The 21039-nt window shown below is 46.2% G+C and overlaps 1 protein-coding gene across 1 annotated transcript in view; it reads right to left on the bottom strand.

Annotated features, from left to right (window-relative positions):
* The window catches only part of LOC311167660 (class I histocompatibility antigen, Gogo-A*0401 alpha chain-like), a gene marked incomplete at both ends in the record, with an annotated part of 140340 nt that extends 119795 nt beyond the window's left edge, over positions 1-20545 (bottom strand). Inside the window, one exon of the mRNA XM_084228722.1 lies at positions 20515-20545. Coding sequence (XP_084084848.1) covers positions 20515-20545 — 31 coding nt within the window. The remainder of the gene's footprint in view (positions 1-20514) is intronic.
* Positions 20546-21039: the final 494 nt, after the last annotated feature.

Here is a 21039-nt window from a genome sequence, read left to right as displayed (position 1 = left end):
ATCCAGTCATCTATTTTTGGGCAATAAATAAATCTTTTTTAAAAAAGATAATTTCTATACACATTTACCTTTGAGTCACACAGTATTTTGAGGGGACGGATGCTGAAAACTTAGGACATCATAGATATGCATTTCCAATAGGGTACCTAGTAGTCACATATGGGGATTTTTTGGTTCAAATAAAATAAAATAAAAATTCAGGGCCTCCCTGGTGTCGCAGTGGGTTGAGCACAGTGCTGCGAAACTGTTTGGAGCCTCTACAGTGTGGGTTCAATTCCCGGCCATCCAGGGAGCTACCCATGTGGCGCAGCGACCTCTGTCTCACCCGCTGCTCCCCTCAGCAGTGTCTTCAGTACCTCTGCCTGTTCTGCTCCCTGATCTGTCTCTGGTGAATCCGCTCACGCTCCCACACCTCTGGCCTGTACCTCAGTTCTTGTATAAATAAAAATAAATCTTTTAAAAAATTTTAAAAATTCAACATCTCAGCTAAAAAGCCCACATTTCAAGTGCTCAATAACCAATGAGCTAGAGGCATCACATTGTGCAGTGCACACATAGAATTATCCTTTTTCTCAGAGTATCTTGTATAACAGTGCAGCTCTTTATGCTCTATGGCCATCAACTCAAATGCATTAGACACATGAAAAATAAAAGGGCCTGTAATATTCCTCTTAAGGAATATGTCAGATCTCTCTCTGAGCTGAGACACCATATTAAGCTGGTATAAAACAAAACCAAAACAGGCATAAACTTCCCAGTCCCAAAGGGAAGCACCCGTCCCTCCATCTCCTGTCTCAGGCAGTGGACACTCTCTGGCATCCTGTTTCTGAGGGGTGAGTTGCAGAAGAGTTCAGGGCAAAGATCTAAAACAAGCTTTGGAAGTCAGGGAATTCAACCCAAGGAGAGGGATTCTAGGAAATGAAGAGGAGGCAAAGACATAGAAGAACACTTGGAAAACTCTCCTAGTTGACCAGAAAAGAATTTCTCAAAGTGTGGTCTGTGGAACTCTTGAAGTCCCCAGGAAGTTTTCGTGGAATCCATGGGTCAAAACTATTTTCAAAATTTTATTTAGACATCATTTCTTTCTTCGTTATTTTGCCATTTGCACTTGTTAGAGGTCCACAACCCAAAAGAGTGGGTTCTTTGCACTCTAGGGAAAGAATTCACCAGAGAGTGCTAGTGGTAGTTGAACCAGGCGAGGATTTATTAGACTCATGCATGAGGGAGCCAGTTTGGGAAAGCAGAATATGACCCAGTTCTCCTAAGGGATTTAGGAGGAGCTATTTAAAGGGTAAGTTCAGATCCCTTCTGCAGCATGAGTTCAATCCCGGCCAGCAGGAATTAGATCCGGGCCCGCGGGTGAGATTCCCACATGGCACAGCAGACCTCCTCTGTCGTGCACGCTGCTCCCCTCAGCAGTGTATTTCATCAGTCTGCCTGTTCTGTTCCCCCCTCTGTCTCTGGCGAATCCTGTCACCCTCCCGCGCATCTGGCCTGTACCCTGGTTCCTGTATGCATGAATAAATAAATCTTAAAAAACAAAATAAAGGGTAAGTTCCTGAAGTGGAGAGGAGGGAGCAGCTTCTGGCTTGGGCTCTGCCTAAGCCTGCGCACGTGGTGACAGTCCAGTTGCATGGGCACTCAGTTTCCTTCCTCCAGGAAATGAAGAGATAATCATTAGTGTCTCCTCAGGACGGGTGTTGCAGGATGAAAAAAATTACTGAGAGTCCATATGCAGAGCAATGAGAAGCCTAGAGGGACCACACCACAAATGTGCCAGATCTAATTTTTATCTCCCAAGGTGCTTCACGTCAGTGTAGTGGGCCCAACTGCTTGGCCAGGGCTGGCCAGTCCATGATTTAGTCCACCTCTTCAAATGGGACTGGGACAACTCATCCTACTGCCCCCAATTTCTTTTTTTTTTTTTTAATTTTTTTTTTTTTATAGAGGCATGCTTTATTTGTTTGTTTGCTGGTTTGTTTGTTTGTTTTGTTTATACATGCACTGGGTACAGTCAGAAGCGCGGGAGGGTGAGAGAATTCACCAGAGCCAGAGCGGGGAGCAGAGCAGGCAGAAGGACCGAAGTACACTGCTGAGGGGAGCAGCGGGCGGCAGGAGAGGTCTGCACGCCATGTGGGACCCTCCTCTGGTGGCCGGGGAGCAGCTGGGGATCGAACCGGCGCCGCAGAGGCCGCGCGCAGTTTCGCAACCCAGCGCTCAACCGCTGCGCCAACGGGGAGGCCCTGCCCCCAATTTCTTTTATCTTGGCCGTCTCACACTGAGGTAAGGCTAGTAAGAATGGAGATTATTGTAATAACTGAGTAGTAGTGAAACAGATCCCCATGGCACAAGCCACAGGACATAACAGGCTTCCCCCTATAGCCTAAGCAGCAGGTGTGCTGCTGTGTTAGGGCCTGTGGTCCCAGCATGTACACCTGGTATACAGCAAGATGAGGGGCAGCCCAGAACCCCCAAACCTGCCCACTCTAAATAAGTTCTGCCATCCACTGCATCAAGGCAAAACATACTCTAGTGCTGCACCTTCCCCTGCAGTGACCTTTAGGGCTAACCGGCCCTAGGTCCGGCTGGGCAACCAGGGCGCAGGGGAAGAACAGCAAAACCCTACATACCTGCTGTACCTCCCTCCGCAGTGATCTTTAGGAATGGCTTTCGCCAAGGTCCCTAGATCCGGCTGGGCAACCAGCGCGCGGGCGGGAGAACAGCCTGAAGCAGAGGAAGTTCAGTGGAAGTTCCCTGAATAGGCAGAAGCTTATCAAACAATAACGACCACCAAGAACCACTACAAGAATGCTAAAAATCTTATCCCTCTTCCTAGAACTACAAACTTTAATCCCTTATTTGTCTTTCTAAACTTCCTTCTTTCTTCTATAATGGTCATTGCTTGTTATGTAGATCACCTCCCTGATAGTGATAAACTGAGCCCATGAGCAAGCTAATTTCCTTGATATTCATTCCTGTGCTTTTGGAAAACATATATATACTGGTCACAAACTTAAAGAAAATCACACTCAGATTTTCACTCTTGAAGTGTGTCTGTTTGTCATTTCTTTCGCCGACTCCCTGACCACCCTGCACGCTTCTCTCAACCCTGAGGTGGCCTCATGGTCTACTGCTGTGCTGGTCTGCGGCACTCTAGTGCATAAGACCTCTAATAGAAAGGAACTTTAATACAATTAGTGAGCAATAAAGCGAAGAGAGGGGAAAAATAGATCATATAGTTTCCAAATCAAGCACCCAAAGTTACCCACCCCCTCATGGGTAAATGCCCGTCAAACAAGGTTGGGCCAAAGCAGGACCACTGAGGCCTGAAATCATTTGCCACAAGTTTAAGGCACCTTCTGGTGGGCCCCGTAGGAAAAGGACAGAAGAAGCCCACCACGTCTGGGACAGAAGCTGCAAAATCAAAATCAAGATAAAAACTGCCATTGTTAACTGCTGCAGACCAGCTTTCGGCAAAATGTTGTGTCAGGAGTCCCTGAAAGGAGGAGTCGGCCTAGGTGAAGCAAAGGGGCTAAAGGGAAAGGGATGAGGTAGTGAGGAGACACTGACACTGGATGAGGTGCAAGTATCTTCTGCCGAGAGACTCAGCAGGTCTTTATTCATTTTTAGCAAGCAGAGAAATTACATCATCATGTGCAAAGCAAAAACAATTAGTGTATTTTATTCCCATGGACTACCGGCTCCTACGGGTCTCAGCTACACAGTAGCCTTCAAGGTTAATAGATAAAAAACTAAGCCTTACACGAAAACTTATTATTTCTGTCAAGACAAATACCCAAGACAGTGGATAGCCGCCAGGACACCCCTATCAGCTAAAGTCTAAGCATTAAAAGACTCTTCTATTCACATGGCCTTCAGCTGGAGACCAGCTGCTACTCAGCTATCAGAACTTTTTCTACCTAGAAACTCCTTATCACAATTAACTTCATCTAAAAAACTTTCCTAAGAAACTTCTAAAAAGCAAAAGAAGGACTTACTATAATTGTTGTGCTGGATTGCTTGTCAGGCATGTACAATAAATTGTCTCCCATTGTCAAGTGGACCAAATTGTTTAATAACTAATTTCTAAACAGATCATTTTCCATGCCATTTGCCTGCAGTATACAGATACATATAATTTATTGCCTAATGCACTTTCTGAGAAATTTTTCTCTTCTTATGACCAAGAACAAAAAGCGAAGTGATGTTAAATCTTCAGCCACACAGTGTGAGGCCCTTTATCTTAGCTGCTTGCCAGTGTCTTATCTGGCTGGGGCATCAAGGCCCCCTGCAGCAGTTAACCTCCCCACAGGCCTCTCACCCACATCTGCTTTAACCAGAACAAGATCGAGAAGCAAGTGCAGCTTCTTCACGTGTCTCTCTGCTCCATGTGCCTCCTCCAGGCCTCCTACTGGTCCATCTTCCTTCCTTCTCCCCATCTCTCTCCTGTTCCTCTTCCACACACTCAGCTTCACCCTTCCGTGGGTTGGGCAAGAGAACCTGGAACCTCTCCTTTTCTGGGGACCACCCTTTTATATAGCTTGTGGTCAGCCAGCACAGGCAGCTCTGAAAGCAGCAGCAGAGAAGTGAGTTTCCCTACCCACTGCCCACGTTTGCTGCCTGTGGGCCAGGGGCCCAGCCACTCACAGCAGAGGCAGCAGGTAGCCACAGTTCCCAGGTCCTGCCAACCCAGAATGAACAACGCTGGGTCTCTGGCACCAAAGGCAGCCCTGAGCCCTATGGCCTCTGGCCCAGGGGGACTTGGAGGAGCATTGGGCCCCACTGGGGCACTTCTGGTGCTGCTGATCCTTGGAGCTGCTGGCAGAGGGCCCCACAGAGTGCAGATCAACATGCCAGTCTCCCAGCAGAGCCCACTCTGCAGCCACCTCCTCTGACCCCCCTCATCCCCGCCCCCTCATCCCTTCCTGCTGCAGTTACACTGGTTACACTGGCCCATCCAAGTGCCCTGGGTATGGTGCGCCTCCTTCCCACTGTGCCCACTCCAGCCCAAAAGCCTGCCCTGACCTCTGTGCGGGCTCCAGGCTTTCCCCTTTTAAATCTGGTGTTCTCTGGCATTCTCAGTCTCCTGTTATCTCGTGGCCTCGCCTCAATATGGTCCCCTGGTCCGTCTGGTGGTTGTGTCGCTGCCCTTACAGCCCCGTCAGCACAGGTGCCTGTGCTGACATAAGAGCACCCTGTGCTCCTGGGCCCAGGTGTCCATAACCAAAGGCGTGTGTGCCCTGCCCACACCCATGGGCCCTGGTCATCCATGCAGGCGGGAGGGCATGAAAGGGCCTGGTGACTTCATTTACCCTACAGTGGGATGTGGAATCATCTGAAAACTTTAAAGCAGCCCTTATGAAAATGCTCAAACCAGCAATTGCAAACAATGTCAGGGAGAGAAGAGAAGATAAAAAATGATATAAATGAAAATGTTAGAACTGAAGTACGGTAACCTTGGTTGGCTGTATGACAGTGCCGCTCGAGGGCAGGATGTTGAGAGTAGGGAGGACTGTAAGGTTGGGGGCAGAGTGTATGGAGGCTCTATGCTTTCTCCTCAATTTTGTTATGAACCTAAAACTTGTATAAAATATAAAGGATATTGAAATATATATCAAGAAATGAGAAAACTAAAATTAAAAGATCACTGAATGGGATTGATAATAGAAAGATTATGGTAGGTTTATTCACAAGCACCAAAAACCGGAAACAACCCAACATCCTTCAGTGTGTAAATGGATGAAAAATGCATACACACCATCCAAACACTACTCAATAGTAAATAGATAAAAACCTATTGATGCACTCAGCAACCCAGATGAGGCTTAAAGGTGATATGCAGAGGGGAAAAAAAAGTCTGTCTCAAAAGGTTGCCTATTGCATCATTCCATGTGTGTGACCTTCTTCCAGACAAAAGGGTAGCAACTGAAAATTGCTCAGTTCTTAAACTTTGCAGTGAAGGAGCGTGTGACAAAAGATTTAACAGAAGGGAATTGTTTTGGTTTCTCTGTAATTTTATTGTGTGGAGCATCCGGAAATCTATCCCAGGATGGACAACGAATTGTTTCTTCCCCGACACCTGCCTTCCCGCAGCACCGCCATTCTGGCTCTCCCTGGGACACTCCAGACATGGTCACTCCCAGGACGCTTGCAATCACTCATCTTCTGTCTGGAACACTCCACGCCCAGAGGTCCACACTCGTTGCCCCTCACTCATCCCCCTTAAAGAAATTTGACCAATGCTAACTCAGAATATAAGTTTTTCACCTATATTTCATTATTAAAATAATGTCATGTGGTCTGTTATAGGTACACAGGGAACTGGGAAATGTGACTGAAAAAACATGGCATATTAGCTCCAATAAAATTAGCATCATTTAGTAAAAAAAAAAAGAAGAGTGAATGGTTTTTACAAAAGGCAAACATTAGGGTCTGCCACTGTCCTCCATGGGAGCAGAGACTGCCTGATTGTTCACTGGTTTCTCCCTAGCACCTATGGCCATGCCTGGCACAGCGTATCTTAAAAACTCTGGAATAAATTACTGTCATCTCACTGGTTCTCTGAAAAATAATAGACAAAACCCCTATTCAAAAGAGGACATTAAAATTCACATCTTTGTATTATTAATTAAAATAACTTTTGATGAAAGAGGTTTAGTCAAAAGAGATAAATTCCTTCGCCCACTAAGGTAACAGAAATGAGGGTTTTTCCAGATGAGGGAGTTGTGTTGGGGCGAGGGAGAATTCCCCCCACCCCATCTGGGTTCTTCTAAAACTAAATGGATGAGCAAATTCACAACAGACAGATTTGTGGGCGAACAGACCAAAATTTAATAGCATGTGTGTGGAATATTACATGCTTATGAACTCTGAAGAATAATGGTGTTAGCCTGTGATGTTTACTCTGTGTTTAGGGCCCTGAGGCATCAGGAGAGCGGGGGAGAGACATCCCATGCTGGGCGGATGAGAAGGGGGTGACTCAGCTTCTCTCTGAGAGTAAAGGTGAGATTCTTGGGGGAGCAGACATGGTCACTGTACACGTGACCAGGATGGTTCCCTCCAAACTACTGACACATTCTTGTGGGCTCTAAAAGGGGGAGCCGTGATTACTTCTTTTATCAGGAAAAGGAAAAGGACAAAAAGCTCCTAAGTCCTCATGACTCTTACTTTAAAATATTCTGCACTATTGAAGTGACAGTAGCAGCTTCCTTAGGCACAGGGTCTCCACGCTGGTGACATCCCTGGAGGAGACCCTCCCTGGGCATGTGGGGAGAAGCCCACCCAACCCTTCTGGGGAAAAAGGTCGGCAAAGTGGGGCTCCTGTAAGAGTGAAGAAATTGGGAGCAAGGTGTAAAAATAGAGGGGAGTTAAGCACGATGGTGACAGACAGGGATCGAGAAGAGAAATGGCCAGGGAGAAAGTCCCTGTGACGGGAAGATGGATGACGATGCCCTAAAACCCGTGTTGCCAGTGAGTTGCTGCTTTTCTTGCACCACCAGCACCTTATGTTTCTTTTGATGACAGTGTGGGGAGAATGCTGGGCACAGAGGAAGAGTTTAACACAGGATGAAGAAATGTAGTTTCAGAAAAGAGAACTGAGAGGAAATTGAGTATAGGAGAAACATGAGTTTAATGAAAATGACCATTAAACACAGAGCCCCGCCCTGTCCCTGACATGGGATACAGAAATATTGGTGGAAAAGAAGACTGCACAGATTCCCAACTGTACATAGCAGTTTAGCTAAAAATGAAAGGGTAGATGTATTAGAGTTGTCCAAACAAATAGTCCTGTAGATTGTGTGTGTGTGTGTGTGTGTAAATGATTTTTTTATAAGTATTACAAGGAATTGGCTGACATAATTATGGCAACTGACAACATACTTTGACTTAGGTTGTCCTTTTAGTCATTTCTCCTTCCAAGCTCTATGTTTACCTTCAGTCCCCAAATCAAATCCCACCTCTCTAGGAAGTTCTCTCTAACAGCTTCAGCTTCGATTCATTCCAGTGGCGCCCCAAAAAGGGAACAACAGAAAAGTTGTCAGAAGTGAAAGTGTCCTTTATTTTTTGTTCTTCCTTCTGTTTCCCTTTTTCATTTGTTTCTGTCTCCTCATCTCATAACTTAAGAAAATCAGCACACACTTCACTCTACATTGTCCTGTTTTATCACTATTGCTTTATAGATTCCCCAGCTACTTTGCCAAGTAAAGGAGGGCAAAGAACACAGCTCATCTTTTTTTTCCTACATCACCCACAGCACCTAGAAGAGTGTTGAATATTTAATGAACAGTATTTGCTTGAGTTACTTGTTTTAATAAATGTTCACAATAGTTTAAGAGCGGGTGTTTTACAGAAGCACAGAGAAATCAAGTGTCTAAAACCTAATATATCTATAAACTGGTTTTCTAAGTTAAAATATCTCATACAAAGTAGACAGAATTGCCAAATGCATTGTCAATATAATATTCTTGGTCATGTGAGAGAAAAATTCATATCAGGATATTTTCTAGCTGTGTTAATTTTAGACATCTTTATGATTTTATTGTCTTTCTAGACATACCCTTCAGCTATTTCGATCAATAAAAATTGTATTGGTAATACTAAAATATTTTAACAGGGAACTCCCTGGTGGTGGTGCAAGGGGTTAAGACACAGCCTATGAAGCTGTCTGCAGCCACTGCAGCATGAGTTTGATCCCTGCAGCAGACCTCTCCTGACTCACCCGCTGCTTCCCTCCATAGTTTATTTCCGTCAGTCTTCCCGTTCTGTTCCCCACTCTGTCTCTGGTGCATCATCTCACCCCCCACACCTCTGGCCTGTACCCCAGACCTTGTATGCATCAATAAATAAATCTTTAAAAAAATAAATAAAATAAAATATTTTAACAGTTAGTGAATGTCATTCTCGTTGTAGTCATTGAAAATATACCAGGCAGGGCCTCCCCGGTGGCACAGCGGTTGAGCGCTGGGTTGCGAAGTTGCCCGCAGCCTCTGCGGCGCCGGTTCGATCCCCGGCTGCTCCCCGGCCACCGGAGGAGGGTCCCACATGGCGCGCAGACGTCTCCTGCCGCCCACTGCTCCCCTCAGCAGTGTACTTCGGTCCTTCTGCCTGCTCTGCTCCCCACTCTGGCTCTGGTGAATTCTCTCACCCTCCTGTGCTTCTGACTGTACCCAGTGCATGTATGAACAAGCAAAAACAAACAAAACAAATAAGTAAATAAATAAAACATGCCTCTATAAAAAAAAAAAAAAAAGAAAATATACCAGGCAAATTTATGTTTCACCCAACAAAAAATTTTTGAAAACAGATTGACATTCAAAAATCAACAAATGCTTCCTTCTCAGAGTATTGAAATTATTGACTACATTGGGAACAATAATAGAGCAAATTAAATTTGATTTCATTTCCAAGATTCGAAAGGGACTAGAATTAAACTACTTGAAGGATCACTGATTATTGAATCCTATGCATTCTGACAAGAAATCCTCTCATGCCAGAAAAATATGCATACAAGTTTGACACTGAGGCTTCAAGAGAGCAGAGATGACCTGGGTAATTCTATCAGCATCTCAGTATGTGAGCTGGAAACACTAAGTTTATAGCTCACAGGGACACTTAGGTTGAAGGACTAAATCTCTCCAAGGGCAAAGTCAAAGAATATACTAAACACGAGGAGGGTTGGTTGCTGATGAGAGAAAATCTCCCACAAGTCATATTCTTTTTGTATTATATGGGCCTTTTTAAGAGAAACTTGATTTGACATAAAATTGGGAGCTCGGTATTGCAATGATTGAAAAGTTTCGCAGAGTTCAAAGGCAGGAATGCACTGGAGTTCTGGACGGAAGTGAAACTTGCAACTAAGCTGCCAGATTCTAGGAAATGCTCTTGGTGAAAATCTGCTTCTCCTTTTTGCATTTCCTCCTGTCTTCTTTCTCCCTGAACCTTGCCTCTCTCTGGTCTTCACTTCACAAAGTGGTCTATAGTGGAAGGCCACATGAAGTGGCAAGATTTATTCTTGTACATAATATTGAAATTCCTGGATGAGACCATAGTTGACCAGTTAGTTCATGTTGCCAGAACTTCAACAATTAACAGTGGCCATGGACCATCTTACCTGTCATCCATTTTACTGCCTGAAGACTGCTTCTGTGATTTTTCTTGTAACAGGATGCTTGAATATAATTTTGAAGTGCTCAGTTTTGAAATCTGCCCTAAATTTCCTTGTGGAAAGTGTCATAACTAAGTATACATAGTACACAAAATATGTGTAAAATAACAAAAAAGACAAAAAAGAATTTGTTCCACCCTTACTCCCTTGTCTGCTCAACAGTCAAATTACATTTTTGATAGAGGATTGTAAAATGGGCAATTTCCACAGAAGAGTCATGAGTTTGCTAGATACTCTAGAAGTAGACGTTTATTAGATATACAATTTGGATATAGTTTGCAGTTAAAATTTATTTCTTTGGGAAATGAAATGTCATGAAAATGTCATACAATGTCATGAGAATAAGCTGAAATGAAAGCTAATATGGTCATATTACATTCGACAAAAATATTAAAATTGCAAGGAATCATAAAAAAGACAAACATGTGCTAAACAGTATTAAGTAAAAAGGCATTATACAAATTTTATGATATCATTTGTAGAAGCTTAAAAACATCTCAATTTCAGTGATTCCTGGGTTGTAGGATGATGGACAATTATTGTGCACTTTTTCTTTAATACTGGAACTGTTATTAATGACTACTGCTATTTTAATAATTTAAAAAGTTTTTTTTAATAAAGAGAAGGTGCTATCCCTGTAGTAGGAATAGCACTAGAACAGGGGAACAATATCTTTATTGCTGACACGAATCAATAGTGATACATTACTAATGTGTCACTAGAAAAGGGTAAGAGCAGAGTGTGGTGCTGGATGAGAGCAATGCTGAAGAATATTCAGGTTCCTTTTAAATAAACTTTCCAGTTGAATACCCGATTATTCCCTTACCTTTAATTGAAAAGGTTTTCCTTGACCCCAATGCATTACTTTGCTGTGTTTGTTAAAAAATTAAGTGATTGCCCAAGTGTATCTATTTCCGGACACTCCAATCTGTTCTGTTGATGCCTGTCAGGACTTAGGCCAGGATCACACTGTCCTGATTAATGCAGCTTTAGTAAATTTTGAATTCAGGTACTGTAAATTTTGCAATGTGCATTCATTTGTGTTTTCTGCAGCCAACCTCAGAGAAGAAATGTTCGGAGGCTTTGCAAGTAGCTGAGTGACTGAAACTGTTCCCGGTTTTGCTGCTGTCACAGCCTGGCAGGGAAGACGAAGACCTGGAGCCGGGCGCCTCTCTAAGCTTTGATTGTGGCCGTTCATCAGGTCTTTCGGCAGCTGCAGCAGCTGTTTTGAGTGTTGCTTGTCTGGTGCTGTGCTGGGGCATCTCGGCAGCTCCGTTGAGCATCTCCTGTTGTGTCTTCTGCTGTCTTCGTGAGTTGGATCCCGGCCTATAGTCTGGCAGCCACATGCTCCAGGCCCTCAGTGGCAAGAAGACGCTAATTGGGAACATTTGTGTTTAGGACTTTACAACACTGGACACTGCTTCATGTGAGGTAAACGGCCATTTGTAGTCTCAGGAACTCTTTGTTTTTCCCTGGTTTTTTAAATACACCCCAATATTGTTGTCCTCTGAGACTGAGTGGTCTTGTAATTGTGTGCATGGGGGAAGAATCAGACGGGTAAACTATTTGGGCAGTGTCCTTGGCCAGCTTTAGTGCCTCTTTTGCCCCGTATCATCTTTATTTTGCTCTTTTCCTTTCAGTCTTGCCTGGCCACTTCTGTCCCTCTCCTATGGGTCTCCACCAGAAGGTGCCTTAGTCTTGTTGTAAGCTCTCAGGCCTCAGTGGTCCTGCTCTGGGCCAACCCTGTTTGGCTGGACATTTACACCCAATGGAATGGTAACGTTGGGTGTTTCATTTAGAAACTACTTTAACTATACTCTTTCTATTCTCTTTATTGCACACTAAGTGTACTGAAGTCCTCTTCTATTGAAGACCTTATGCATTAGAGTAAATTAAATAAAGAAATTAATTAATGAATTAATTAAATAAATCCCAGTTCCAGGTCTTCACCTTCCCTTCCAGGCTCTAACAGCAGCAAAGATGGGAACAGGTGAAGAAGCTGTGATTGCTTCTCAACCTTGGACATGTGCCAGAGACTTGGGGGGACATGGAAGGAGACACTGGAAACAGACATGGGTGAGAGACCTGTGGGGAGATTACAGTGGCAACATTTATCTTGATTTTGATTTTGTTCTTTTCCTTCCAGACTTGTCTGGCTCTTTCTGCCCCTTTCCTATGGGTCCCCACCAGAAGGTACCTTACTTTTGACAGGTTTTGGGGCTCAGTGTCCCTGTTTTGGATCAAACTGTTTGGTTGAGGTGACCCATAAGGGGATGGGTAAATTAGGGTGCTTGATTGGGAAACATATTCTCTATTCTGTCCCTTCATTCTCTTTCTTACACAGTGATTGTATTAAAGTTCCTTCCCATTTAATGTCTCATGTACTAGAGTATGTTTTGTTTTCATGTGGCTGATGGCAGAACCCATTTAGCGTGGGCAGGTTTGGGAGTCCTGGGTCCCTCACCCTGCCTGGTAACAGAACCTCCCTTTACTATGGATATCACACTGTTACAGTCCTGCCCGTAGGCAAAAAAAAAAAAAAAAGGAAGGTTTCCCAAAATATCCAAAATACACCTTTCATATGGTCAAGTATTCCATTCCTTGATATATATATCCAAAGGTAAAAGCACTAATTCCAAAGGATATGCGCCTCCTGTGCTCACTGCAGCCTGTGCACAATAGCCAACTATGGAAACACCTCAGTGCCCAATGACAGATGAGTGGGTTAAGAAGAGGTGGTAGACAGACACAATGAAATACTACTCAGCTGTGAAAAGTTGAATTTGCAGCAACATTGACAGATGTGGAGGGGATTATGCTAAGTGAAATAAGTTAGAATGAGAAAGTCAACTACTGAGTGATGTCACTCATTAGTGGAATATAACGTAACCAAGCAGGGACAGATGAGACTAAACCAAAACATACTCTAGAAATATGAGGCTATGTGGGAGGGGAGGGAGAGGGTGTGATGTAGGAAACAAAGTGGGAAGAGGGCCCAGTGACGGTGGTGAGGACTATGGGTGCCCTTAGGTGGGTGTGAAGTGGTAACAAACACTTGAAGAGGTATGACCCTGTGCCTCTGCACACATACAGTATGGAAACCCATGTTACCTCAGTAGAAATAATACAATCATGGCTGGGGGGAGAAACTATCTTGAGCAAAAGAAAAATTGTCTTTTCCATCCATCACTGACCTGAGGACTTTGCCTTCGCCTCCTCACTGTCATGCATGCTGAGGGGCTGGTTTCCCACAAGGGCAGAGGCTGGAGGTGCAGGGACTCCTGGGGCTGCTCAGAGACTGCTGAGTAGAGACACTGCAGAGAGGGCGGCTCTTGAGGGGAACCAGAGACAGAGAGTCAGAGTAACCCCCACTGCTGAATGAGGGTCTGGTTCCCTAGGGGAGGGGAGTATGTGTGTGTGTGTGTGTGTGTGTGTGTGTAACAGGAGAGACAGGGCACACAACACAAGAAAATGGGGGAGAATTATACATCAAGTCCCAGCATAAATAAATTAAAATCTCACAGAGAAGGAGAATGTCAGCAAAACATCTCAATAAGTACAGTTCCATGAAGAAGCTGTCTTTGAGCAGGATGTGAAGAAGCACTGGGTCTCAGAATAGAAGAAAGTTTAGAAATATGTTGTGGTTGGACTGAGCTGAAGGAGCTGGGTAGGACCCCCTTGAGGCCCCTGCTAGGATGTGGTTGCACCTGACAGCTCCCTCCCCCTGACCCCAATGTTCACTTCAAGTTCTTCTTCTTTGGGGTCACTGTAGAAAGCACACAGGCCTCAGAGTCAGGGAGCTCCAGCATGGCACCCCCTCTGTTTTCCAGGGGGGTCACTGCCTCCATGGGCTGCAGCTACTTTCTCTCTAGACCAGAGCTGGAGGGAGTCCCACAGGGGGAGGGAGAAATGTGTGTCCTGCTGGCCTGGCCCAGGGGCAGGATTAGCCCAGGTCACCCCAATTACTGAGCTGAGCCTCTGTCTACAGTACAGGAAGGGAGGGAGAGATGGGGCAGGGTCCATCAGCTCTTGGAAGATGTAATGTTACTCCAGGGTAACACTCCATGTGCAGCAGGGAAAGGATCTCAGATAAACCCAGGCTGGTTTCCCCACCTCCCTTCCCACTATAATGTCAGGATGAATCTCCCTGTATTCATGGCCACAATGGAGGGGAGTACAGACAGACAAGCATTGTTACTGTGTTTGTTACCAGGATTGGAGGTCAGACTTTTTTTTTTTACTGTAAAAGTTCTTTTACTTTTATTTTTTAAATTAATTTATTTATATATATTTTACATCATTGTTCCTTTTTAAACAATGTTTGTTTGTTTTTCCTCCTCAGGTGTAGTCCCCATAGAAGTTCCTCCACCAGTGCAACCGTGCACCATCCCCACAGCTTCCTGTGTGCCTCTATCCCTTAGGCTCCCCTGCAGGATGTCTCTGGTTTATAATTGTTTTGTTTTGTTTTTTGTTTTGCTTTGTTATGTTTTGTACTGTTATTATTTTTCCCCTACGTCTTATTTGTTTCCCCTATATTCCTCCTATATGTGAAGCCATCTGTTCTTTTTCTTTTCCTTCTGACTTATTCACTGAGCATAATTCCTTCTAGCTCCTTCCACGTTGCTGCAAATCGGATGAGTTTGTCTTTTTTCATCACTTAGTAATATTCTATTGTCTAAATATACCAAAACCTTTTGACTCATTTGTTGATTTGGGGGTATTGGGTTTGTTTCCATATCTTGGCTACTGTAAATATTGCTGAAATAAACATAGCAGTACAGTTTTCCTTTTGAATTAGTGTTTTTATGTCCTTTGGGTAGATTCCTAGGAATGGAATTGCTGGGTCATTAGGTAGATCCATTTGTAGTAATTTGAGGGTCCTCCACACAGCTCTGAATAATGGTTGGGCCAGTTTGCATTCCCACCAGCCATGCAGGAGAGTTCCTTTTTCTCCACATCCTCTCCAACATTTGTTGTTTCTGGTTTTTTCATTTTTAATGTGGGCATTCTCATGGGACTGAAGTGTACCCCATCTTCTTGATCCATTCAAGATCCCCTGATTTAAAATACGATGAGAAAATACTTCACACCTGTGAGAATGGCCCATATCAAAAAAAAAACAGACCTAACAAGAGCTGGTAGGACATGGAGACAAGGGACAGTCCTTCACTGATTTGGGGAATATAGACTGGTTCATCCCTGTTGGAAAACAATGTCCAGTTTTCTTAGAAAATTAACTGAGCATCTGCATAGGACCCAGCAGTCCCATTCCAAGTTATCTACCCTGCCTCAGACGCCCATGAGAAGTTCTCAGCTATGAATTGGATTCGAAGTCTAAATGAATTAGCAGCAGGAGGAGGCTGGAGAGAAGCCTCTAGAGCAGCTCTGCCTCTCACTCTCCCAGCCCAAGCTCTTATTAAAGATATGAACAAAGGGATAAGGAAACAGCGCACCATTGTGTTTATACTTATACACATGAATAATTTACTGCTGGAACAAGTTTTTCTAGTTAGTAGGGATCATGCACACAAGTCAGCATGTCCTTAGGGAACAGGAGTTCATTTGGGGAAGAAGTTCTGTTTGCAGAACTTCTAACCTCCTGGAACCTCCTGTGCAGAGTAAGCAGGTGCTCTCAGAGACTCCGGCTCCCTTTAGGGCGGCAGGCACCAGCACACCTTCAGAGGACCTTACACTACTTCACAGGAAAACTGCACCCCCCTGATCACTGCAGCACTATTTACAGTAGCCAAGCTGTGGAAGGGGTTGTACATAGATAATAGAATACTACTCATCAAGAAACATAAACTCATTCCATCTAGGGCAACACGGATGGAGCTAATTGAAATAAGCCTAATGGAGAAAGACAAATGTATCACTTAGATGTGGATATACAGAAATTAAACAAAGGGCTAGATTAAGCCAAACTTAAAAGCTATCCCTTGAGTCTCCCAGGCGGTGCCTGACTGCTGACTGGGCCTGCAGACCAGCCAGGCTTCTTGGCCCACCAGTGCTGGGTGGACTGACCCTCTGTAGTTTGGCATCAAACTCATTTGACGACAAAGCCTGACTCCCGCTGACTAAGTCCCCGATATTGTTTTGTTGCACCTATACCACCACTGGGTCCCCAGCCTCTGCTGTTTGCTGGGTCTGAGATGGATCTTGTACCTGATGCTGCAGGGTATTCTTTTTTTCTGTTTTTTTAAGATTTATTTTTTTTTATTTATTTATGCATATCAGAACAGGGGTGTAGGCCAGAGGTGCAGACGGTGAGAGGATTCACCAGAGACAGTGTGGGGAGCCAAACAGGCCAATTCACTGAAATCCACTGCTGAGGGGAGCAGTGGGTGAGACAGAAGAGGTCTGCTGCGCCATGTGGGTAGCTCCCTGGCAGGGGGTCAAACTCAGTTCCACACAGTGATAACACTGATACTTAACCCTGATGCCATCGGAGAGGCCTTGTTTTTAATTTATTTTTTACATCTTTTGATATTTTTTAAAATAATAGAAGGGGACCAGTTTGTGCTCCTGCTTCTCTGCTTTCATAATATACACACTCCATCCTGCCAGCACGGGGCTCAGGTTGGGTTTACACGTGTGTTTGTCACCTTTGCTCAGTGTCCATCTCTCCTGACAGAGCAAGCTCCACATCTCCAGGGTCCTCTGTCTGCTCTCCATTGTATCTGCAGGGGAGGCAGCTTGGGGAGGCAGGAGACAGCCAGGAAGAGGGATGCTGGGAAGTGATGAGGAGACAAAGGCAGAGAACACTTGGGAGATGCTCCCTGGTTCCCCGAGAAAAGCATTTCTCGAAGTGTGGTTGTGGAATCCTTGAAGTCACCCAGAACTTGTCACAAGGTCCATGAGGTTAAAACTATTTTCAAAATGTCACTTAGACACCATTTGTCTTTTCACTATTCTGACATCTGCTGAGGTAAACTTAGTAAAAATGGAGCTTATATTACTAACTGCAGTAGTAGTTATTCTTCACCACTTCTTACCTCAGAAGCACAATTCCAAGCCAGTTTCATTTCAAAGTGTCTTGGCTGAAACACTGAAAATTATCTTCATTATTTTATAATCCTCAAATCCACACTTTACAGCACCTGATATGATGACATGCAAGTGCACACAGAGTACTTCTGCTGCGTTCCCAACTACCACGTGCCAAGGAACATATTTGCATGAGATGAATTAAACTGTTTTTCTTTTTTCGTAGGCAATACCACCTTCACATGAACAAATGAATGACAAAAACTGTGGCTATTTGATTTGGTTAATGAGCAGACATCGTCCTGAAAATGAGTGTGTGCTCCTTTAAGAAAATCAACTGACAATTGATAACTGAGAGTAACTTCGCCTTGACAAAATGTAAGCGCTCAGAAAAAAACAGAATATGGAAAATTGTGTCCTATCACTAACTTGACAATTTCCAGCACTACTTTTACTTTTGGGATTTGTGGTGAAAAATAAAATGAATTTTTAAAAATAATTTTATTCCAGTGTAATGAACACTGAAGAGCTTTTTAACTTAGTGAAACAATACATTACTTAAAAAATTCACACATTAGGGCCTCCCCTGGTGGTGCATTGGTTGAGCGCTGGGCTGCAGAGCTGCCCACAGCCTCTGCAGTGCCAGTTCAATCCCTGGCCGCCAGGGAGAGTCCCCAATGGTGCACAGACCTCTCTGGCCGCGCCTGCTGCTCCCCTCAGCAGTGTATTTCATCAGTCTGCCAATTCTGTTCCCTGCTCTGGCTCTGGTGAATTCTCTCACCTTCCCACGCTTCTGACTGTACCTAGTGCTTATATAAATAAATAAATAAATCTTTAAAAAAAAATCACACATTAGCACAAGACCCCATTAATATGCAAGAGAGGACTATGGAAATGTAACAGAATAAGAAATATTCAGTGATATTGTTTCAGGTTGGACTTCGCAAGTAACCTTTGAGAAAATACCACCTATATAGTTTTAATTTAGTATCGAAGTGGAATATTCATATTATGTGAATACTACTCCAACATACTTGTGTGAGGGTGTATACATTTTTCATGGACTTCAACCAGAACCACAGACTAAATGCAGAAGGAGGGCCTCCCTGGTGACTCAAGGGGTTAAGACCACGCTGTGAAGCAATCTGCAGCTTCTGCAGCGCAGAGTTCAATCCCAGGCCAGCCATGCAGCAACCAACTTGGTTCAGCAGACCTCTCCTGACTTTCCTGCTGCTCCCCTTGGCAGTATATTTCAGTCAGTCCGCCTGTTCTGTTCCCCACTCTGTCTCTGGTGAATCTTCTCAGGCCCTGCGTCTCTGCCGTGTACCCCAGCTCTTATACAAGAGCATAAATATAAATAAAATCTTAAAAAAAATAAATGCAGAAGGGAACATGAAAATCCTACTGTCTTCTAATGAGACAGACAAGAAAGACAATTGCAAAAATAAAAAATGTAAAATATCCACTCTTCTTATTGCCCTGATTATTTTCAGAAATAAGTTATTTTTCTTAAGAACACTTTCTATAATCATGTATTGGATTATTACTATTATTCTAAATGAAATAGCTACACGATTAAACTCAGCTTTATTCCCAGTATGGTAAATATGGGGAGCAATACCTCTTAAACAAGATTATACTTGGCGTCCTCCCTAATCTGTAAGACTGGACACGGATCCGGGAAGGAAAGTGACTGAGAATCGCAGACCCAGCGCTTGGGTCATGGAGACAGGGTGAGGAAGCTTTGGGTGAGGAGAGGAGGGGCCAGAGCAAAGCCCCAGGGCCCTAGTCTGGTTCTCATAGTTCCAGGCCCCAGGGCTGTGTCCAGGGCAGGAAGGTTACTGTTGGGGATACCCCACTGCCCCCTTAGCCTCCCTTCTGTCTCCACCTCCTGTGCCCTGGACACTTGTGACTCCTCCCCAGTTCTCAGTCCCCAGTGCCTGGAGGTTCCCAGAGAACCAGTCAGCATCACTGCCTGCCCAGGTAAGTCTCCACCCACCAGCCTGGAGTCAGAAGCTCCCCAGACCCCAGCAGTGCTGGTCATGGGGCCCCCAACCCTCCTCCTGCTGCTTCTCTCCAGGGCTCTGGCCCAGACAGACACCTGGGCTGGTGAGTGCAGGGTGGAGGGAAAAGGCTTCTGCAGAGGAAGCTGCTGCCTTAGGCCCCTCTGTCACCCCCGTGGTGCCCCTCAGTCCTGGTCCCTTTCTGTCCCCCCACCTGCCTCCTCCTTTTGTCCCCTGAGTCTTGCCCCTTCTGGACCCGCTGCCCACGTTCAGTCTCTGGAGCTCCCTCCCTCCTGGACATTTTCTCCCCTGCCCCATCTCCCCAGGACTCAGGACCTGCCCCGGGAGGAGGGTCCGCCGGGTTTTCACCCCTCCCGGCCCCCAGGTTCCCCCTCTCTGAGGGTGTTAGAAATGGTGATGTCCCGCCCGGCCTCGGGGAGCCCCGGTACATCGCGGGGGGCTACGTGGACGACACGCAGTTCGGGGGTTCGACGGCGACTCCCCGGGCCAGAGCGCCGAGCCGCGGGCCCCTGGGCGGGCGGGCGGGCGGGCGGGAGGGTCGGGCGAGGAGACGCGGCTCCGCAGACACTCGGCGCGGAGGCTCCAAGCGCTCCTGGAGGCCCCGCGCGGCCGCCGCAGCCAGAGCCGGGCCGGGGAGCAGCGCGGGCCGGGGCGGGTCACCGCTCCCGCCCCACCCCCCGCCCCGAGTCTCGGGACCCCGTGACCCCCGAGGCCGTGGGCCCTGCCAGGCCCCTTGACCAGGGAAGAGCCCGCGGGACTTTCCCCCTTTAGGTTTTATTTAAGTTCAGGATTATTCAGGGCGGGAGATCGGGTGCGGGCGGAGACCACGGGGTGACTGCAGGGCGGGCTCAGGGTCTCCCACGGTCCAGAGGACTCTGGGCTGCGCCGCGGGGCCCGACGGCGCCTCCCCCGCGGGCACGACCAGCTCCCCACGACGGCGCCGGGGACGCGCCCTGGGCGGGGACCTGCGCGCCTGGACCCGGCGGGCCCGCGGCTCAGCTCCCCGGCGCGAGGGGGAGGGGGAAGGTCGGGCAGAGCAGGACGGGAGCAGCCTGGGGGCGGGTGCGTGGAGGGGCCCCCAGACTCCTGGGGATAGGGAAGGAGGCGCCGCAGCTCAGAGATGAGAGGGCTGCGGGGCTTTGATCTCCCTGAGGCGCGCACCCCGCAGGGAAATGGCATCATGGTGAGAAAGCGCCTCCTTCTGGCCAGAGAGGGAGCTGTCGGCCACGTTTTCCAGCTCTGGGATGGAGACTGGCCCAGAGGCTCCTACTTTTTCTGAAGGACAGTTAAGGAATCCAGTTTGTCCTGAGAAAGAGGGGAGACCACCCCTGAAATCACCCTGCACAGGATCCTTTTGACCGGCAGCCATCGTAGGAACAATGAGTTTCTCTCTCGAGATCTTGTTTTTTGCTCAGAGAGCATTTTTGGAGATCTCACTCCTGCCTGTCTGTGTCATCACCCTCCACCCAAGTTGGCAACAAAATGCTTAGAGACCTGCATCCCACCCAGGGCTCTCACCTATCCCCCCTCCCAGACCGGACTGGTTTCTGGGGTTTGTGCCCCTCCCTCCATATACACTGTTCTGTCCACTGCAGGATGGTCACACAAGGCTGCTTCAGTGTCCATGGAGGAAACACAAAGCACGAAATTTCTGATTCTTCCCACTCAGGCCCCCAATCGCCATATGTGACCCATCACCCCATCTCTGGGCATGAGGTCAACCTGAGGTTCTGGGCCCTGGGTTTCTACCCTGCGGACATCACCCTGGCCTGGCAGGGAGATGAAGAGGACATGGCCCCAGGAAATGGAGCTTATGAACACCAGGCCAGGGAGGGGGGATGGAAACTACCAGAAGTGGGCAGC

Source organism: Talpa europaea, assembly GCF_964194135.1.
Source record: "Talpa europaea genome assembly, chromosome: 2".
Lineage (NCBI taxonomy): Eukaryota > Metazoa > Chordata > Mammalia > Eulipotyphla > Talpidae > Talpa > Talpa europaea.
The sequence above is the reverse complement of the archived record's forward strand: the minus strand, read 5'-3'. Positions and strand labels throughout refer to the sequence as shown.